The sequence below is a fragment of the Schistocerca gregaria genome, chromosome 6 (genome assembly GCF_023897955.1).
Source record: "Schistocerca gregaria isolate iqSchGreg1 chromosome 6, iqSchGreg1.2, whole genome shotgun sequence".
In the NCBI taxonomy this organism is placed as follows: Eukaryota; Metazoa; Arthropoda; class Insecta; order Orthoptera; family Acrididae; genus Schistocerca; species Schistocerca gregaria.
This window is the reverse complement of record NC_064925.1, coordinates 285,671,643-285,689,662: the sequence shown is the minus strand read 5'-3', so window position 1 is coordinate 285,689,662 and position 18,020 is coordinate 285,671,643. Positions and strand designations below refer to the sequence as shown.

Here is an 18,020-nt window from a genome sequence, read left to right as displayed (position 1 = left end):
CAAGCATCAGCACGTCGTTCTCTCATTTCAGGAGTCAGCTGCCATGGCACCCATCTTGCGGACACTTTGTGAAACTGGATCAGATCATGCACAATGTGGTGTGCTGACCCATGTAAACATGAGCTGCAGTGCCATTCAGTGTCACTAGGCGGTTTTCCTTCACTATGGCTTCAACTGCTGCAATGCTCTGTCGAGTCACAACTCGTTGTGCCTGACCTGGACAAGGAGCATCTTCCACTGAAGTCACACAGTTTGCGAACTTCCTAATCCATTCGTAGAATTTATGCTGTGACAAACATGCATCACCGTATTGAACCTCCATTCGTCGACGAATTTCAATAGCTTTCACACCTTCACTACGCAAAAAAATAACAGAACGCTGTTCTTCCCTGTTGCAAGTCGCAAATGTGGCGGCTATCTTTATACTGATACTGCAACAGTATGTGTGCAGATGCATTGTGCTGCCACCTATAGGCCATTCTTCATGCTGTTTGTAGCACGTTTACCAACTTACAGGACAACGTACCGAAATTTCGATTTGTTATTACGAATTTAAGGTTTTCATTTGACTCACCCTCGTAATATATTTTCATTTTAGGTATGTTACCAAGGCAATCCTATTAGGACAAAGCCTTACTTCGGCATAAAATAATCTTGAGGAAAAATAAACTTTATACACTCCTGGAAATTGAAATAAGAACACCGTGAATTCAGATACATCACATGATCACACTGACAGAACCACAGGAACATAGACACAGGCAACAGAGCATGCACAATGTCGGCACTAGTACAGTGTACATCCAACTTTCGCAGCAATGCAGGCTGCTATTCTCCCATGGAGATGATCGTAGAGATGCTGGATGTAGTCCTGTGGAACGGCTTGCCATGCCATTTCCACCTGGCGCCTCAGTTGGACCAGCGTTCGTGCTGGACGTGCAGACCGCGTGAGACGACGCTTCGTCCAGTCCCAAACATGCTCAATGGGGGACACATCCGGAGATCTTGCTGGCCAGGGTAGTTGACTTACACCTTCTAGAGTACGTTGGGTGGCACGGGATACATGCGGACGTGCATTGTCCTGTTGGAACAGCAAGTTCCCTTGCCGGTCTAGGAATGGTAGAACGATGGGTTCGATGACGGTTTGGATGTACCGTGCACTATTCAGTGTCCCCTCGACGATCACCAGAGGTGTACGGCCAGTGTAGGAGATCGCTCCCCACACCATGATGCCGGGTGTTGGCCCTGTGTGCCTCGGTCGTATGCAGTCCTGATTGTGGCGCTCACCTGCACGGCGCCAAACACGCATACGACCATCATTGGCACCAAGGCAGAAGTGACTCTCATCGCTGAAGACGACACGTCTCCATTCGTCCCTCCATTCACGCCTGTCGCGACACCACTGGAGGCGGGCTGCACGATGTTGGGGCGTGAGCGGAAGACGGCCTAACGGTGTGCGGGACCGTAGCCCAGCTTCATGGAGACGGTTGCGAATGGTCCTCGCCGATATCCCAGGAGCAACAGTGTCCCTAATTTGCTGGTAAGTGGCGGTGCGGTCCCCTACGGCACTGCGTAGGATCCTACGGTCTTGGCGTGCATCCGTGCGTCGCTGCGGTCCGGTCCCAGGTCGACGGGCACGTGCACCTTCTGCCGACCACTGGCGACAACATCGATGTACTGTGGAGACCTCACGCCCCATGTGTTGGGCAATTCGGCGGTACGTCCACCCGGCCTCCCGCATGCCCACTATACGCCCTCGCTCAAAGTCCGTCAACTGCACATACGGTTCACGTCCACGCTGCGGCATGCTACCAGTGTTAAAGACTGCGATGGAGCTCCGTATGCCACGGCAAACTGGCTGACACTGACGGCGGCGGTGCACAAATGCTGCGCAGCTAGCGCCATTCGACGGCCAACACCGCGGTTCCTGGTGTGTCCGCTGTGCCATGCGTGTGATCATTGCTTGTACAGCCCTCTCGCAGTGTCCGGAGCAAGTATGGTGGGTCTGACACACCGGTGTCAATGTGTTCTTTTTTCCATTTCCAGGAGTGTAGAATTGTGTGTGAGATTTCTTCACTTCCGCCTTACAGACATATGCTTAAAGAGTTGTCAGAATTAATTAGACACTAACAATTCCTTAGGTTTCTTATTACAAATCTGACTTTAACATTAACTTCCCCATAGCTACCTTTATGCAGTTGTCCTACCTTAAATCGTTCCGGACAGATATTCTAAGATAGGAAAGAATTGTGGTGGATTCCAATGACTAATCATTAATATATGCTCATCGGTTACAATAGATTTTCGTGCTTCACATTTTCCTGTACAGCGCAAAGATAGGGCCATAGTTACTACATATCGATAACGCCGCTGCTGCCACTAGAGGACAGGCAATGCTTGCGAAACCAAATGGCACCAGTCAACACAAGAAGAATACAAAGAACCGCAACCATGCCAGCTAAACGATACAGCACCAACACGAGCCGCAGCACGGCTCAAAAGCTTCGTGTCGGATTGAGGCAGTAACTCGGGGCCTTATCCTTTCGCGGTAAAAGCTCTGCCGACTGAGCTAACCAAGCACGCCTCGCGACCCCACCTCATAGCTTTACTGCCGCCATTACTTCATCTCCTACCTTCCAAACTTCACAGAAGCTCTCCTGTATTGCAGGAAGACCACGAAGTAGACGAAATGGAGGATTTCTGCTGCCTTAAAAGCAAAAGAAGACATGAAGACGTGACGGAAGAAGCAAGGAGTAATGTACCATGGACTAAAATGAAAAATAATATCTATGCAGCTGAGATATGATCCTATAGCAGTATTTCTAATATTAGATGACCTGACAAGATAAGCAATGAGGATGTTCCCCGTAGAATCAACGAGGAAAGTAGTAGGCTACGTGAGAAAGTGCAGTGAGAAGAGGGATCAGTAGAGGTTACAACTGTTAGGGTAGACATAGATATGACAACATCCTGCTAATACCTGAGGACGTTGAGTACAAGTGCTACCCTGTGGTGAACAGATTGCCACAGAAGACGGAGTCAAAAGGCGGAGGATCCTTCCAAAATTCATCTTACATGAGATTTGAAACTCCTATAACGGTCTGGCGAAGTTTTTAGTAGGTCTCCACACAGTACTGTCTTTCCTTACTAAAATCGACACGTGCGTTGCAGCTAAGGAGACTATACTGCCAATCCAGGCATCAGCTTCCTCTCGTACTCGCAGGCTGTTATGGCACAGACTAGTAAAAGGGTTGTAAATCTCATTCAAATTGCCTCAAGTCATGCCAGAGAAAGAGGGCAAGGCAGGAAGCGAGCCAGTCTGTCGCAAGTGGGACACATTACAATACCGTATGACGAGGAGAATACGAATTCAGCAGAAAGGAGGCTGCAGCAGAAAACCAAAGAAGTGAGACAAGCATATTTGTTAGCTCGTGAGATGTTGCAAGAGACAGACACCAGTTAATACTCTGTTAAGTGAATATAGCAGAATAAGAGGAGTCAACCGGTTATTACGAATCGATTCTCGCGTGATAGCCCCTAGCTCGTGACGTCTTAAAGCTTCTTGCCTTGTTCGTCGCAGGTTAAGCAGCCTATAGTGCTGTTCCTACAGCTGCCTATGTGTTTTCTTTCTTCTCTTTTCTGAATTGTCGTCTTGTTGTCACTAGTGAGGTCTTCATCTTCTTTGCTGCTGGGGCGTAGTCGCTACTCGTGCAGCAGGTCCCGCTATCGTGTGGTCGGTCGACAGTGGACTTTGTTCCCAAGTCCTCGCGTCATAGCCTCGCGTTAGCTCCCCTTAAATACTCTACCTCTACAGCTCTCGTCGTGAGTTGATCATTGAGATCGATGGCATTCACAGTAATAGCACACTCGATTCTCCAGCACAGTGTACGAACTAGACGAAGATGTACTCTAGATAATAGCTTTCACCTGATGAACTTCATGCTACTTGCCGCCTGCCATCTACCGATGAATAAAGTGATTGTTTCCAGACAACGCCACATCGCAGAGTGCTGCCTGTACTGGACGTCAATGCAGAAGCCAACAACAAGACATTTACGGGTCCACGTTCCTGTTCAACACATACACACCTTCTGGTGCTGACACCCTTCCAGGTGTAGGGAGGAGATCAACCGAAGACGCGACTACCGACACCACGTACATCGCGGATGAGTCATCTAGTGTCATCGTAGAATTCGGACTGAGTAGACCTCAGCAGCCCATCCGAGACCACTTCGCGCTGGGTAACGTCAGCGCTTGCTCGCCGACAGTCAGCCACGGGGCCAATGTCGCTGACTTCTTCTCCTGGGCGTGCTACCACTGAGCTGACTCAACAGATGTCGGCTGGAATCCACACGCAGCTGAATAATCGACAGCTGGAGTTTGTGCGGAGAACGACGACTTGTAAACACTGAGAATAAAAGACTGAACTCTAATAATATTATACAGCTATCCTGACTTCACGTAGAAGCGCCCCCACTCGGCCCTCTGTAAGACATAATTAAGGATAGCTTCCCGTTCAGTCACTCTGATTATGATGAAACAAGTAACAGAAACAAAACAGAAATGGGAAGACTACAAAGCTACTTAAACGGCAAAAGAAGGACGCGCAAGTAGCGTTGAAATATACATGAAAATGAAAGCGGGTGGAAAAAGAGATTTCGTCAGATGATGACATGGCAGTAATAGATGTGCAGATGCAGCCTATCGCCATCTTAAGCACTTTGAGCAAAGGAGAATCATTGGTATGATGGAGACGGGAGCATTATACGACCCGGCAGGATAGCCGAGAGCGCTAACGCACTGCTTCCTGGACTCGGGTAGGCGCGCCGGCCCCGGATCGAGTCCCCTCGGCGGATTAACGACGAGGGCCGGTGTACCAGCCAGTCTGGATGCGGTTTTTAGGCGGTTTTCCACATCCCGCTAGGTGAATACCGGGCTGGTCCCCACGTTCCGCCTCAGTTACACGAGTTGCCGACATCTGAACACGTTCGCACTATTCCAAGAATTACTCTAGACGCAGACAGCTGGGGTTCAATAATTCCGTCCCGGGGGGTACAGGGTGGCGGCAGGAAGGGCATCTTGCCACCCCTTCATCCTAACCTTGCCACATCCGTTCCTAACAATGCCGACCCTGCGTCAGTGTGTGACATGGCACCAATGAAAGAAAGAAAGAAAGAAAGACGGGAGCATTATATTTCAGTCAAGTTGCGCAGATAGTGGTGATGAGGTGCTCTCAGTGTAGCGAGCAGAGCAGGCGCGAGACCTTCCCGAAGAACTACACCACAAGAAGCTCGTACCACTGTTTGGCTGGCTCATGTGAACAGCCGGATAGACAACAAATGAAATCCGGAAAGAGTAGACAACAGTGTTACCAAGAACCATCGCGAACAGATTATTGAAAGCCTACTAGGGATCTCGTTGCAATGCGTCGTTTAAAAGTCACGTCATATCATAGATAACACAGAGTTTTGAAAATTGTAGAAGGAAACTGACCTGGGACACTGAACGGCACTGTGTGGTCTTCTTTGATGAGTCTCGCTTCTATTTATTGTGGTGAGATCGACACTAATGTGTCCGTGGATCTGGTAGAGGTCACAGGAAGAAACGATTTTGTCTGAGTAGTGCCTCAGGCTTGTCAACTGTCAAAAAATAATCAGCTTGTATAGTCTAATGAGAGATTTTCTCGTCGCATTTCTTAAATACAGCCAGAAATATTTGCTAAACACGTCATGCAGTGCTACCACATAGTGGTCGCCAACCTTCTGTCCAGGAAGAGACCCATAAATGTTCACTGCGAGAAGTTATAATGGATTCGTTGCGTGGTTTAATAATTCCCCAACGTAACATTTGATTTATTTCTTTCGTAATAGCGGATGCAGTATAACAGCAGACTAGTTGGCAAGGTACAACTTAGACTTCAAGCATTTCCTAAAAATTTCGCTGTATTTGGTCAGGAGTCCATTCAGATTGACTCACTTATGTTCACTAGCATGACTCGATTCAGATACTTCATTCTCAATGGCTGTTATTCTACCACTGAAACTTCAAGTGTTTAAGGTGTTAACAAGAAGACCTGTGGACGTAATCGTAAAACTAATGTTCCCAAAGAAATGTCGATCATTGTGTACTTCCCTGTAAGATAATCGACATCTAGGTTGCAGTCAGTCACCAGGACAATATGGAAGGTGCGACACACTAATGGTTTCTTAAGTTTTACTTCAAGGCAGGCCTGCAGCGTAACAGCTTGGTTTCGTGTGCCTACGACACCTAGGATTCCTAACAGACAATATTGGCATCTTCTTGAGTTCAGAGATTCTACTAAACGGGGTGGTAGAGATAAATGTTATCTCAGCCCTTCTATCCATAAGTGCCACTGTATCGATTCTTTCAGTTTCAACGGTGATAATTCAGCGTTTCTCTGTAGGTTATAAGTTTAGAGGGCTTTCAAGAATAGCTTGTAATTAATCCCGCATGTCCACACCATCACTTAAGCACATGTGGACATTAAGATCTGAACCTCTCAAACCCCCTTCGACCAGCGTAATGGTAATAATTTGTCTGGTCATAATCAGGAATTACCATTACTTGATCTATGTGAGTTCAGTGCATCATTATTACGCCACTCTCCTTGAGTGTTTTCAGGCATCAGTGGAGCCTGTTACTCTCGTGAATTCTCGTGCAAGCATAGCTCATTCTGTTTGTTCATGTGTCCCTAGTTGTTATTTAGAAACCATTGTTCTTGTTGCTATGCCTGTTTTCCACCAGTAGCTCGATGTTATCGATTGTGGATAAAAATTCGTGCACGTTATCATCAGAAACAGTCACTAACTTTTCCTGGATGTTGAATGGGAGTTTTCCCTTTAATATTTTTAATACATCAGCATGTGTCGTCTCTTTGCTCTAGTACTTTATCTTATTTAAATATTTTTCGAAGTAAGCACACAGAATTAAACACATCTTTACATAATGTTCCTTAATGTTCCTTTGGCCAGTACTTCGAAAAAAATACTTTGTTGAAGTCGTCATAAGGTGAGCATCTCGTCATGATTTGGTAGCCCATAAAGCAGATGTGTCTTCTTACATGTACCCCGCAATGAACTTAATTTTCTGTGTGTCATTCTAGCTATTAGGAATGGCACCTCAAAATGATTTTACGAACACAATATTGTGGATCTCTCATTATCCCAGTGAAAATGAATAAATTTCCATTCTCTGAAATTATTTTCCTCCTCGAAATATGCACCCCCTCCCATCCCTCCGGACGTTGCTTTTGTTTCATTAGGAGCACACATATTGCCATTGTTATCGCTATTCATGTGGCTACCTACACTAGATTAATCGAAAATAGACTCATCGACTTTCAATAATTTCAAGTTATTTTTTAATTCTGTTATTTCGTGATTCAGTGATTTCATTTCTCGGCCAAGATTGTTCATGTGATCGGAGTGGCTAACATTGAAGTTTTTTAATCATCTTTACATGACCTCGGAAACGCACAACCCATGTCTTGTACATGATTTTGGAGTGCTGTATCGACTTTGCTTTTAATATGTTTGCTTTGATCGCGGACAATATATGCACAGACTAGTTGGACATTTATTCTCCTAATGATAAATCTTGAAGCTTACTTTCAACGTGCTTTTCTATCTCGTCGGAAATGTTGTTCACTAAGCAAGACAGTTATTTAACGGTTTCGTTAATTGTTGCTTTCTCACTATTTAAGCAGATTTGCTCAGCTATGAGTAGGTAAGTGTTTTGTAGTTCTGTCTTTGTTATGTTCATGTGTTGCACAACTGAATCCATCGTATTGACTTTTTCTACAATTGAATTTATTCTGTTGACTTTCCTGTAATTCGGTTTCACTCATACAGGTTTGTTCTTTGACCATGCTGGTTTATTCTGTTGAAATTTTGTTCAAAATGCCTACAGTTTATTCAGTTTTCTAACATGTCTGTCCTCTTTCCCTAGGTACTCTGCACAGTTGTACTTTCACACGAAACTTCAGATTCGGTAGCTGACGAGTCATCACCAAAACTCCACGCAGTGCGACTATGTAATCCATGTTAAAATAAGTATATGACTCATGTCAAAAAAATTGAAAGTAATCGCTTTACTCTGTATCACAAGTTTATTTAGAGTGACTACAATTAAGCTGGGGTTCAGAGGCTAATTGTGTACAACAGTGGCTGACTAAATTATGGAAACAATTTCCTAGTGTTATGTAGAACAATAGAACATATAAAATACAAAACATTATCAAATCTACCTAAATTTACTATAAAATTCAAATTGCTTCTACACATTACAGGTATTCCTACTTCTCAGTTTTACTGTTGTGGAACCTCAACAGCTATGTCTCAGTAGAGAATTTGCTACAAAAAAGTTCAAGATACGAATAAAAAAATTTAAACTAGCTCTTTGTAGCCAGTAAAGGTTTTTTTTTTTTTATTTTTAGCTTGTCGATGTGGATGTTTGTCCCTCTTATTCTGGGCCGTATCAGTAAAGTCCATGTAACAAAATGTGCGAACTGAATTATTTATTTTTGACAAATAACAAAACTACTATATTTGTCCAGTTACGTTTGGCATATCCTGCGTTGGTCATCATTTTATAACATCCGACATTCGTGAGTTTACAATTGTTTATCAGTTCAAAGCTCAATAATACTTTTGACTTTGCGTCATACAAATGTTTTAGTAATTAACTATGTTGTTTACTTCATGGGACAGGGAATGTTATAAAATATTTCATTCATACTTTGGTCCTCTGTATGCAGGATTGTGGGAATATGAAAATCTCTTGTGATTAGCCGGCCGGAGTGGCCGTGCGGTTCTAGGCGCTACAGTCTGGAGCCGAGCGACCGCTCCGGTCGCAGGTTCGAATCCTGCCTTGGGCATGGATGTGTGTGATGTGCTTAGGTTAGTTAGGTTTAATTAGTTCTAAGTTCTAGGCGACTCTTGACCTCAGAAATTAAGTCGCATAGTGCTCAGAGCCAATTGAACCAATCTTGTGATTAGTAAAACACAGACAACACAAAAGTAGCCTTGTTTATTCATGTTCGAGCATAGTATTATTTCTCCAAGCTTGTACCCTTTATATATTCCTTCAAAACAATGACGCCACGTTATTTAATGCTAGTTACACCACACGTAATGGGAGATACCAGTTAATGGCGGACATCATTACAAAAATCGTCTGTTTCTTACTGCTGATGAACATGGACTGTTATTGTCTCCCCTTTCGAAAAGAGCGAGACAAAAGAAAATGCACAGATTAATTTAAATCGTACCCTAGTTCATCGTAGGTGATAAAATCAGTTCAATATTACGTAGTGATATGAGTTTTTATTACGATGTAGGGAGAAAATAAAATTGAGATACTATACGTCTACCGTTTTGGAGAGGCGTAACAGTGCTACGTCTGGTGCTATGGTGTGGGGAACCATCCGTTACGAGTTTGGATACGTCATAGCTGGTAGTGATTGAGGGTACTATGAGGCAACAGACCGTCACGGACACTCCACGTGCTGATTTGTTATGTCTCATGCGAAAAAGTCATAGAGCCATTTTTCAATAGAACAAGGCTCATTCACACTTGGCACTTGTCTCGGTGATCTGTCGGCGTGATACTGAGGCCAGCGAGATTCCTCCAATACAATATCTGTGGGACCTCCTCTGACGTCAACTCCCTCCCAGCCACAGTATTCAGAATACCGAGGACTAGTTACAGTAGTTGTAAAAAATGGTTCAAGTGGCTCTGAACACTATGGGACTAAACTGCTGTGGTCATTAGTCCCCTAGAACTTAGAACTACTGAAATCTAACTAACCTAAGGACATAACACACATCCATGCCCGAGGCAGGATTCAAACCTGCGACCGTAGCGGTCGCGCGGTTCCAGACAGAAGCGCCTAGAACCGCGAGACCACCGCGGCCGGCACAGCAGTTGTAGGCCAGTTTGTCACTGAAGAGGATACATGAGCTTTGTGAACTCTTAACGTAATCAATACCTACATCCAGGGCAGAAGGAGTGCCACATCATACTGATAAGTGAGCTCATACTGCTCAATTCTTCGAAAATCTGACACCGAGTATGTAATTACTGGAATAACATGGCGTACCCTCTCAGTCTGTGAAGTTTCACTTCGTTCTTCCTTCCCTTCTGATTTCTCTACCTTTTTCCAGGCAATATACACCATCCATCTTTGCAGTTCTGCCAGAAGAAAATTGAACTACTACTCATAGAATTTCCTGTTTAATGGAACACTTTGAAACAGAGTTCTACATTTCTGCTTTTGCTTCTTTTTTGGCATAGCACAGCCTGACGCGTAGTGGTCACCGCCACGACTGGAGCCCAGGATGGACTCATCCACGGGAGCTGCGCCCCTGATGGGCGCGGTGGACTACGCCGTGTTCGCTGGCATGCTGGGAGTGAGCGCCGCCATCGGCGTCTACTACGGCTTCTGCGCGCCAGCTGCCAATGTCGAGGAGTACCTCATGGGAGGCCGCTCCATGAGCACCATTCCAGTATCCATGTCTCTAATCTCCAGGTGAGTACGCTGCTCATTTATGCAGTTCCTATGTGATCATTGCGCACACTGGAGAGTCGAGCGCATCGTCATCGATATCCACGAGGAGCGTTCAATAAGTAATGCAACAAATTTTTTCTGTGCCTGTTTCGGTTTAAAAAGTGTGGAATTTGTTGTGGAACATCGTGAAATATTACCACTTCAGCCACTGTAGTTCCATGTAGTTCTGGAGGGTGGCGACACGTAACCTTCAAAATGGCGTCTGCAACAGAGGTGCGTTCCAGTCAGAGAGCTGTCAATGAGTTTCTTTCGTCGCATTACCAGACGTCCGCCCCGATAGCTCAGTGGTCAGCGTGACGGATTGCCGTGCTACGGGCCCGGGTTCAATTTCCGGCTGGCTCGGGAATTTTCTTCGCTCAGGGACTGGGTGTTGTGCTGTCTTTATCATCATTTCATTCCAATCCAGTTCGCAGGTCGCCCAATGTGGCGTCGAATGTAACAAGACCTACACCAAGGCGGCCGGACCCGCCCCGCAGGGGGCCTTCCGGCCAATGACGCAAAACTCTCATTTCCATTTCCTTTAATAGAACATCGCAGGTATTCATAGGCACTTGCAGAATATCTGCGTTGATCTGGCAGTGAACTAATACATGGTGAGTTGAAACTTACTGGCAAATTAAAACTGTGTACCGGACCGAGACTCGAACGAACTCGGGATCTTTCGTAGGCAAGTGCTCTTCCATCTGTTACACCAGTAGCTCGTCTCCTACCTTCCAAACATCACGGAAGCTCTCCCGCAGACCACCGAGAACTAACCCTCTAGGAGTAAAGGATGTTGTGGGGACGTGGCTTACCCATAGCTTGGGGGATGTTTCCAGAAAGAAATTTTCACTCTGCATCGGAGTGTTCGCTGATATGCCTGATACATTTCAGCGCACATTTTGCTGCAGAGTGAAAATTTCATCCTGGAAACGTTGGGCGTTGTTGGGCGAGGTGTCTGTCGCCGTCGGAACAAGGTCACACGTACCTGTCCCAGCTCCCACAAGGCGACCAGCCGCACACAGCTTTGGCTTGTGCAGTGTTGGAACGCGCGGACACTGCAATTTGAGGTCAAATACCTCGTTGCTCAGCTGGAGGTCTTCGTTGGTAGTGCTGACACACTTGTCCACCAACTGGGAAATTCAAAGGTGTGTGCCCACTGGATTCTCTGCAGCATAACAGAAGACTGTAAAGAGAAACGAAGGACCATTTCTGCAAAGTTTCTTGCGCGTTACTAGGATGATGTCAAATATCGTCAGAGGTGATGAAAAATGGATTGTGCTACCCTCAGAAACGAAGAAACGACTTCAGCGTATTCGTTGACACAAAAATGCAAACGAACTTCCGCCTCTCCATGATAACACAAGGCTTGTACAAGCCTATCACCCGAGAGCAGCGCACAAAACTTCATTGGACTATTCTCCTTCATCCACCCTACAGCCCAGACCTCACACCTTCGACTTCCATCTGTTTAGCCCAATGACGGATGCATTCCACAGGAAGCAGTACGTAGGTGTTGGTGAGGTTGTTGATGCAGCACGACACTGGCTCCGTCAGCCAGTAGAGTAGTATTATGCAGGCATGCAGGCCCTTCCAGTGAGATGGTAATGTGATGCGAATACATAGAAAGATAGGTCCCTTATCATTTAGCTACAAAATAGCAGGTCAGCAACTGGAAGCAGTTAATTCCATAAATTATCTGGGAGTACGCATTAGGAGTGATTTAAAATGGAATGATCATATAAAGTTGATCGTCGGTAAAGCAGATGCCAGACTGAGATTCATTGGAAGAATCCTAAGGAAATGCAATCCGACAACAAAGGAAGTAGGTTACAGTGCGTTTGTTCGCCCAATGCTTGAATACTGCTCAGCAGTGTGGGATCCGCACCAGGTAGGGTTGATAGAAGAGATAGAGAAGATCCAACGGAGATCAGCGCGCTTCGTTACAGGATCATTTAGTAATTGCGAAAGCGTTACGGAGATGATAGATAAACTACAGTGGAAGACTCTGCAGGAGAGACGCTCAGTAGCTCGGTACGGGCTTTTGTTAAAGTTTCGAGAACATACCTTCACCGAAGAGTCAAGCAGTATATTGCTCCCTCCTACGTATATCTCGCGAAGAGACCATGAGGATAAAATCAGAGAGATTAGAGCCCACACACAAGCATACCGACAATCCTTCTTTCCACGTACAATACGAGACTGGAATAGAAGGGAGAACCGATAGAGGCACTCAGGGTACCCTCCGCCACACACCGTCAGGTGGCTTGCGGAGTATGGATGTAGATGTAGATGTAGATGTAGATGGTGTACGGCTGTCTCATTGCGAGGAGATTACGTCGTAGAACTGAATTTTGTAGTCTCGTGTACTTGAATCCAGTAAGACAAACGTGCTTCCAGATAATAAGTGTTGCGTTACTTATTGAACGCTTCTCAGACAGTTACTGCTAGATGATAACTTTGCAGCTCTCATTCCAGCCATGCCTGTAATGAGAAATACAACACTACTGGCCATTAAATTGCTAAACCACGAATATGAAGTGCTAGAGACGCGAAATTTAACCGACAGGAAGAAGATGCTGTGATATGAAAATGATTAGCTTTTCACAACATTCACAAAAGGTTGGCACCGCTGGCAACACCTAAAACGTGCTGACATGAGGAAAGTTTCCAACCTATTTCTTTTACACAAACAGCAGTTCACCAGCTTTTCCTTGTGAAACTTTGTTGTCATGCCTCGTGAGAGGAGGAGAAATGCGTACAATCACGTATTCGACTTTGATAAAAGTCGGATTGTAGCCTATCGCGATTGCGGTTTATCGTATCGCGACATTACTGCTCGCGTTATTCGAGATCCAATGACTGTTAGCAGAAATGGAATCGTTGGATTCAGGAGGGCTGGATCCCAACTGCCTCGTATCACTAGCAGTCGAGATGACAGGCATCTTATCCGCATGGTTGTAACGAATCGTGTAGCCACGTCTCGATCCCTGAGTCAACAGATGGGGACGTTTGCAAGACAACAACCATCTGCACGAACAGTTCGACGACGTTTGCAGCAGCATGGACTATCAGCTCGGAGACCGTGGCACCGGTACCCTTGACGCTGCATCACAGAGAGGCGCGCCTGCGATGGTGTACTCAATGACGAACCTGGGTGCACAAATGGCAAAACGTAGTTGTTTTTTGATGATTCCAAGTTCTGTTTACAGCATCGTAATCGTGGCATCCGTGTTCGGCGACATCGCGGTGAATGCGCGTTGGATGCGTGTATTCGTCATCGCCATACTGGCGTATCACCCGGCGTGATGGTATGGGGTGGCATTGGTTACACGTCTCGGTCACCTCTTGTTCGCATTGAAGTCACTTTGAACAGTGGACGTTACATTTCAGATGTGTTATGACCCGTGGCTCTACCCTTCATTCTACTCCCGGCGAAGCCCTACATTTCAGCAGGATAATGCACGACCGCATGTTGCAGGTCCTGTAAGGGCCTTTCTGGATACAAAAAAATGTCCGACTGCTGCCCTGCTCAGCACATTCTCCAGATCTCTCACCAATTGAAAACGTCTGATCAATGGTGGCCGAGCAACTGGCTCGTCACAATACGCCAGTCACTATTCCTGATGAACTGTGGTATCGTGTTGAAGCTGCATGGGCAGTTGTACGTGTACACGCCATCCAAGCTCTGTTTGACTCAATGCCCTGGCGAGTCAAGGCCGTCATTACGGCCAGAGATGGTTGTCCTAGGTACTGATTTCTCAGGATTTTATGCACCCAAATTTCGTGAAAATGTAATCACATGTCAGTCCTAGTATAATATATTTGTCCAATGAATACCCGTTTATCATCTGCATTTCTTCTTGGTGTAGCAATTTTAATGGCCAATAGTGTACGTCCGGGGAAATTAACTAAAAGTTCCGTGTAAGTCCCGATTTCCCTGATCATGATAGCCATTCCTCCCTATGTAGGTGGAAGTCGACAAAATATTTTAGAATTTATTGGAGAAAGGTATTTTTTTTACATCTTCTGTACTGACAATTAAACGCAGTACTTGTTTCGCCTAACCCACATTTCTGCGCGGTGGTCGCAGTTCAAAAGAAAGTCCGCCTTCTTAGCTGAGTGGTAACGTGCTTGCCTCCCATGCCGCGGGCCGAGATTAAATTCCAGGCCAGTTTGGAGATTTTATTCGCTCGTGGACTGGGTGTTGTGTTGTCCTCATCATCATTTCATTCTCATCGTCGGAAACCAAATTGCTCAGTGTGGCGTCGACTGAAGTAAGACTTACACTTGGCGGCCGAATTCGAATGGGACCTCCCAGCCAACAATGCCATACGATCATTTCATTTCATTTTCACTTCAATTGGTTCGTATTTGTAACCGCCATATACACTCCTGGAAATGGAAAAAAGAACACATTGACACCGGTGTGTCAGACCCACCATACTTGCTCCGGACACTGCGAGAGGGCTGTACAAGCAATGATCACACGCACGGCACAGCGGACAAACTAGGAACCGCGGTGTTGGCCGTCGAATGGCGCTAGCTGCGCAGCATTTGTGCACCGCCGCCGTCAGTGTCAGCCAGTTTGCCGTGCCATACGGAGCTCCATCGCAGTCTTTAACACTGGTAGCATGCCGCGACAGCGTGGACGTGAACCGTATGTGCAGTTGACGGACTTTGAGCGAGGGCGTATAGTGGGCATGTGGGAGGCCGGGTGGACGTACCGCCGAATTGCTCAACACGTGGGGCGTGAGGTCTCCACAGTACATCGATGTTGTCGCCAGTGGTCGGCGGAAGGTGCACGTGCCCGTCGACCTAGGACCGGACCGCAGCGACGCACGGATGCACGCCAAGACCGTAGGATCCTACGCAGTGCCGTAGGGGGCCGCACCGCCACTTCCCAGCAAATTAGGGACACTGTTGCTCCTGGGGTATCGGCGGGGACCATTCGCAACCGTCTCCATGAAGCTGGGCTACGGTCCCGCACAACGTTAGGCCGTCTTCCGCTCACGCCCCAACATCGTGCAGCCCGCCTCCAGTGGTGTCGCGACAGGCGTGAATGGAGGGACAAATGGAGACGTGTCGTCTTCAGCGATGAGAGTCGCTTCTGCCTTGGTGCCAATGATGGTCGTATGCGTGTTTGGCGCCGTGCAGGTGAGCTCCACAATCAGGACTGCATACGACCGAGGCACACAGGGCCAACACCCGGCATCATGGTGTGGGGAGCGATCTCCTACAATGGCCGTACACCTCTGGTGATCGTCGAGGGGACACTGAATAGTGGACGGTACATCCAAACCGTCATCGAACCCATCGTTCTACCATTCCTAGACCGGCAAGGGAACTTACTGTTCCAACAGGACAAATCAAGCCCGCATGTATCCCATGCCACCCAACGTGCTCTAGAAGGTGTAAGTCAACTACCCTGGCCAGCAAGATCTCCGGATCTGTCCCCCATTGAGCATGTTTGGGACTGTATGAAGCTTCTTCTCACGCGGTCTGCACGTCCAGCACGAACGCTGGTGCAACTGAGGCGCCAGGTGGAAATGGCATGGCAAGCCGTTCCACAGGACTACATCCAGCATCTCTACGATCGTCTCCATGGGAGAATAGCAGCCTGCATTGCTGCGAAAGGTGGATATACACTGTACTAGTGCCGACATTGTGCATGCTCTGTTGCCTGTGTCTATGTGCCTGTGGTTCTGTCAGTGTGATCATGTGATGTATCTGACCCCAGGAATGTGTCAATAAAGTTTCCCCTTCCTGGGACAATGAATTCACGGTGTTCTTATTTCAATTTCCAGGAGTGTATGTAGCTGAAGCGGCACTTTTTAAGTTTTTGTGATTAATCGTGTAACTTAAAGTTCGCAGAATTTTTTTCGTACTCATGTGAAGGACCTCACATTTCTTATTCTTCAGGATCAACTCCCATTTTTCTCAGTTAGCAGGTCTTTTCTAAATCTTTTCGTAATTTTAATAATTCGATGACTTCCCTAAGCTGTAAAAGACAGCATCATTTTTAAGAAAAATCTTAGAGGACTTCTCAGATTGCTACCTAAATCGTTAATATAGGTTGTGAACAGCAGAGAGCCTATTGCACTTCCCTGTTGAACCACAGACATAACTTCGGATTCGCTAGATGATTTCCTGTCAACTACTAAGCGCTGTCGAACTCGACATACTATCCCTATTATTGTTGTACACTTGATACACATGTGGGAAAGCTTGGTAACCAACGAACGGTGTGTCCAAAGAGATGACGCTCACTTGTAAATCAAAAGAATTTCGAAACTTTGAAAAAAGTGCGGCGATTTACATTAATTCTGTCGGAAGTTCCATGCGGATTTTCTCGGATGATGCTGCAGTATACAGAAAAGTTGCAGCAGTAGAAAATTGCAGCGAAATGCAGGAAGGTCTGCAGCGGATAGGCACTTGGTGCAAGGAGTGGCAACTGACCCTTAACATAGTCAAATGTAATGTATTGCTAATACATAGAAAGAAGGATCCTTTATTGTATGAGTATATGATAGCGGAACAAACACTGGTAGCAGTTACTTCTGTAAAATATCTTGGAGTATGCGTACGGAACGATTTGAAGTGGAATGATCATATTAACTGTTGGTAAGGCGGGTGCCAGGTTGAGATTCATTGGGAGACTCCTTAGAAAATGTAGTCCATCAACAAAGGAGGTGGCTTACAAAACACTCGTTTGGGATATACTTGAGTATCGCTCATCAGTGTGGGATCCGAACCCGGTCGGGTTGACGGAGGAGATAGAGAAAATACAAAGAAGAGAGGCGCGTTTCGTCACAGGGTTATTTGGTAAGCGTGATAGCGTTACGGAGATGTTTAGCAAACTCAAGTGGCAGACTCTGCAAGAGAGGCGCTCTGCATCGCGGTGTGGCTTGCTGTCCAGGTTTCGAGAGGGTGCGTTTCTGGATGAGGTATCGAATATATTGAATGTGGGATCCGAACCCGGTCGGGTTGACGGAGGAGATAGAGAAAATACAAAGAAGAGCGGCGCGTTTCATCACAGGGTTATTTGGTAAGCGTGATAGCGTTACGGAGATGTTTAGCAAACTCAAGTGGCAGACTCTGCAAGAGAGGCGCTCTGCATCGCGGTGTAGCTTGCTGTCCAGGTTTCGAGAGGGTGCGTTTCTGGATGAGGTATCGAATATATTGCTTCCTCCTACTTATAGTACACGAGGAGATCACGAGTGTAAAATAAGAGAGATTAGAGCGCGCACGTAGGCTTTCCGGCAGTTGTTCTTCCCGCGAACTATATGCGACTGGAACACGAAAGGGAGATAATGACAGTGGCAGTTAAAGTGCCCTCCACCACACACCGTTGGGTGGCTTGCGAAGTATAAATGTAGATGTAGCAGATGTAGAACTGCTTAAGCCAAAAGAAGTGCTTGGAGTGGATAAACATTTGGAAGCACCAAAAACA

General features: G+C 46.3%; 1 protein-coding gene across 1 annotated transcript in view; it reads left to right on the top strand.

Moving 5' to 3' along the window:
• The window catches only part of LOC126278211 (sodium-coupled monocarboxylate transporter 1-like), a 193,936-nt gene that overhangs the window by 27,524 nt on the left and 148,392 nt on the right, over positions 1–18,020 (top strand). The window contains exon 2 of the mRNA XM_049978145.1: positions 10,315–10,549. Within this exon, the coding sequence (XP_049834102.1) occupies positions 10,359–10,549 (191 nt within the window). The 5' untranslated portion in view covers positions 10,315–10,358. The remainder of the gene's footprint in view (positions 1–10,314; positions 10,550–18,020) is intronic.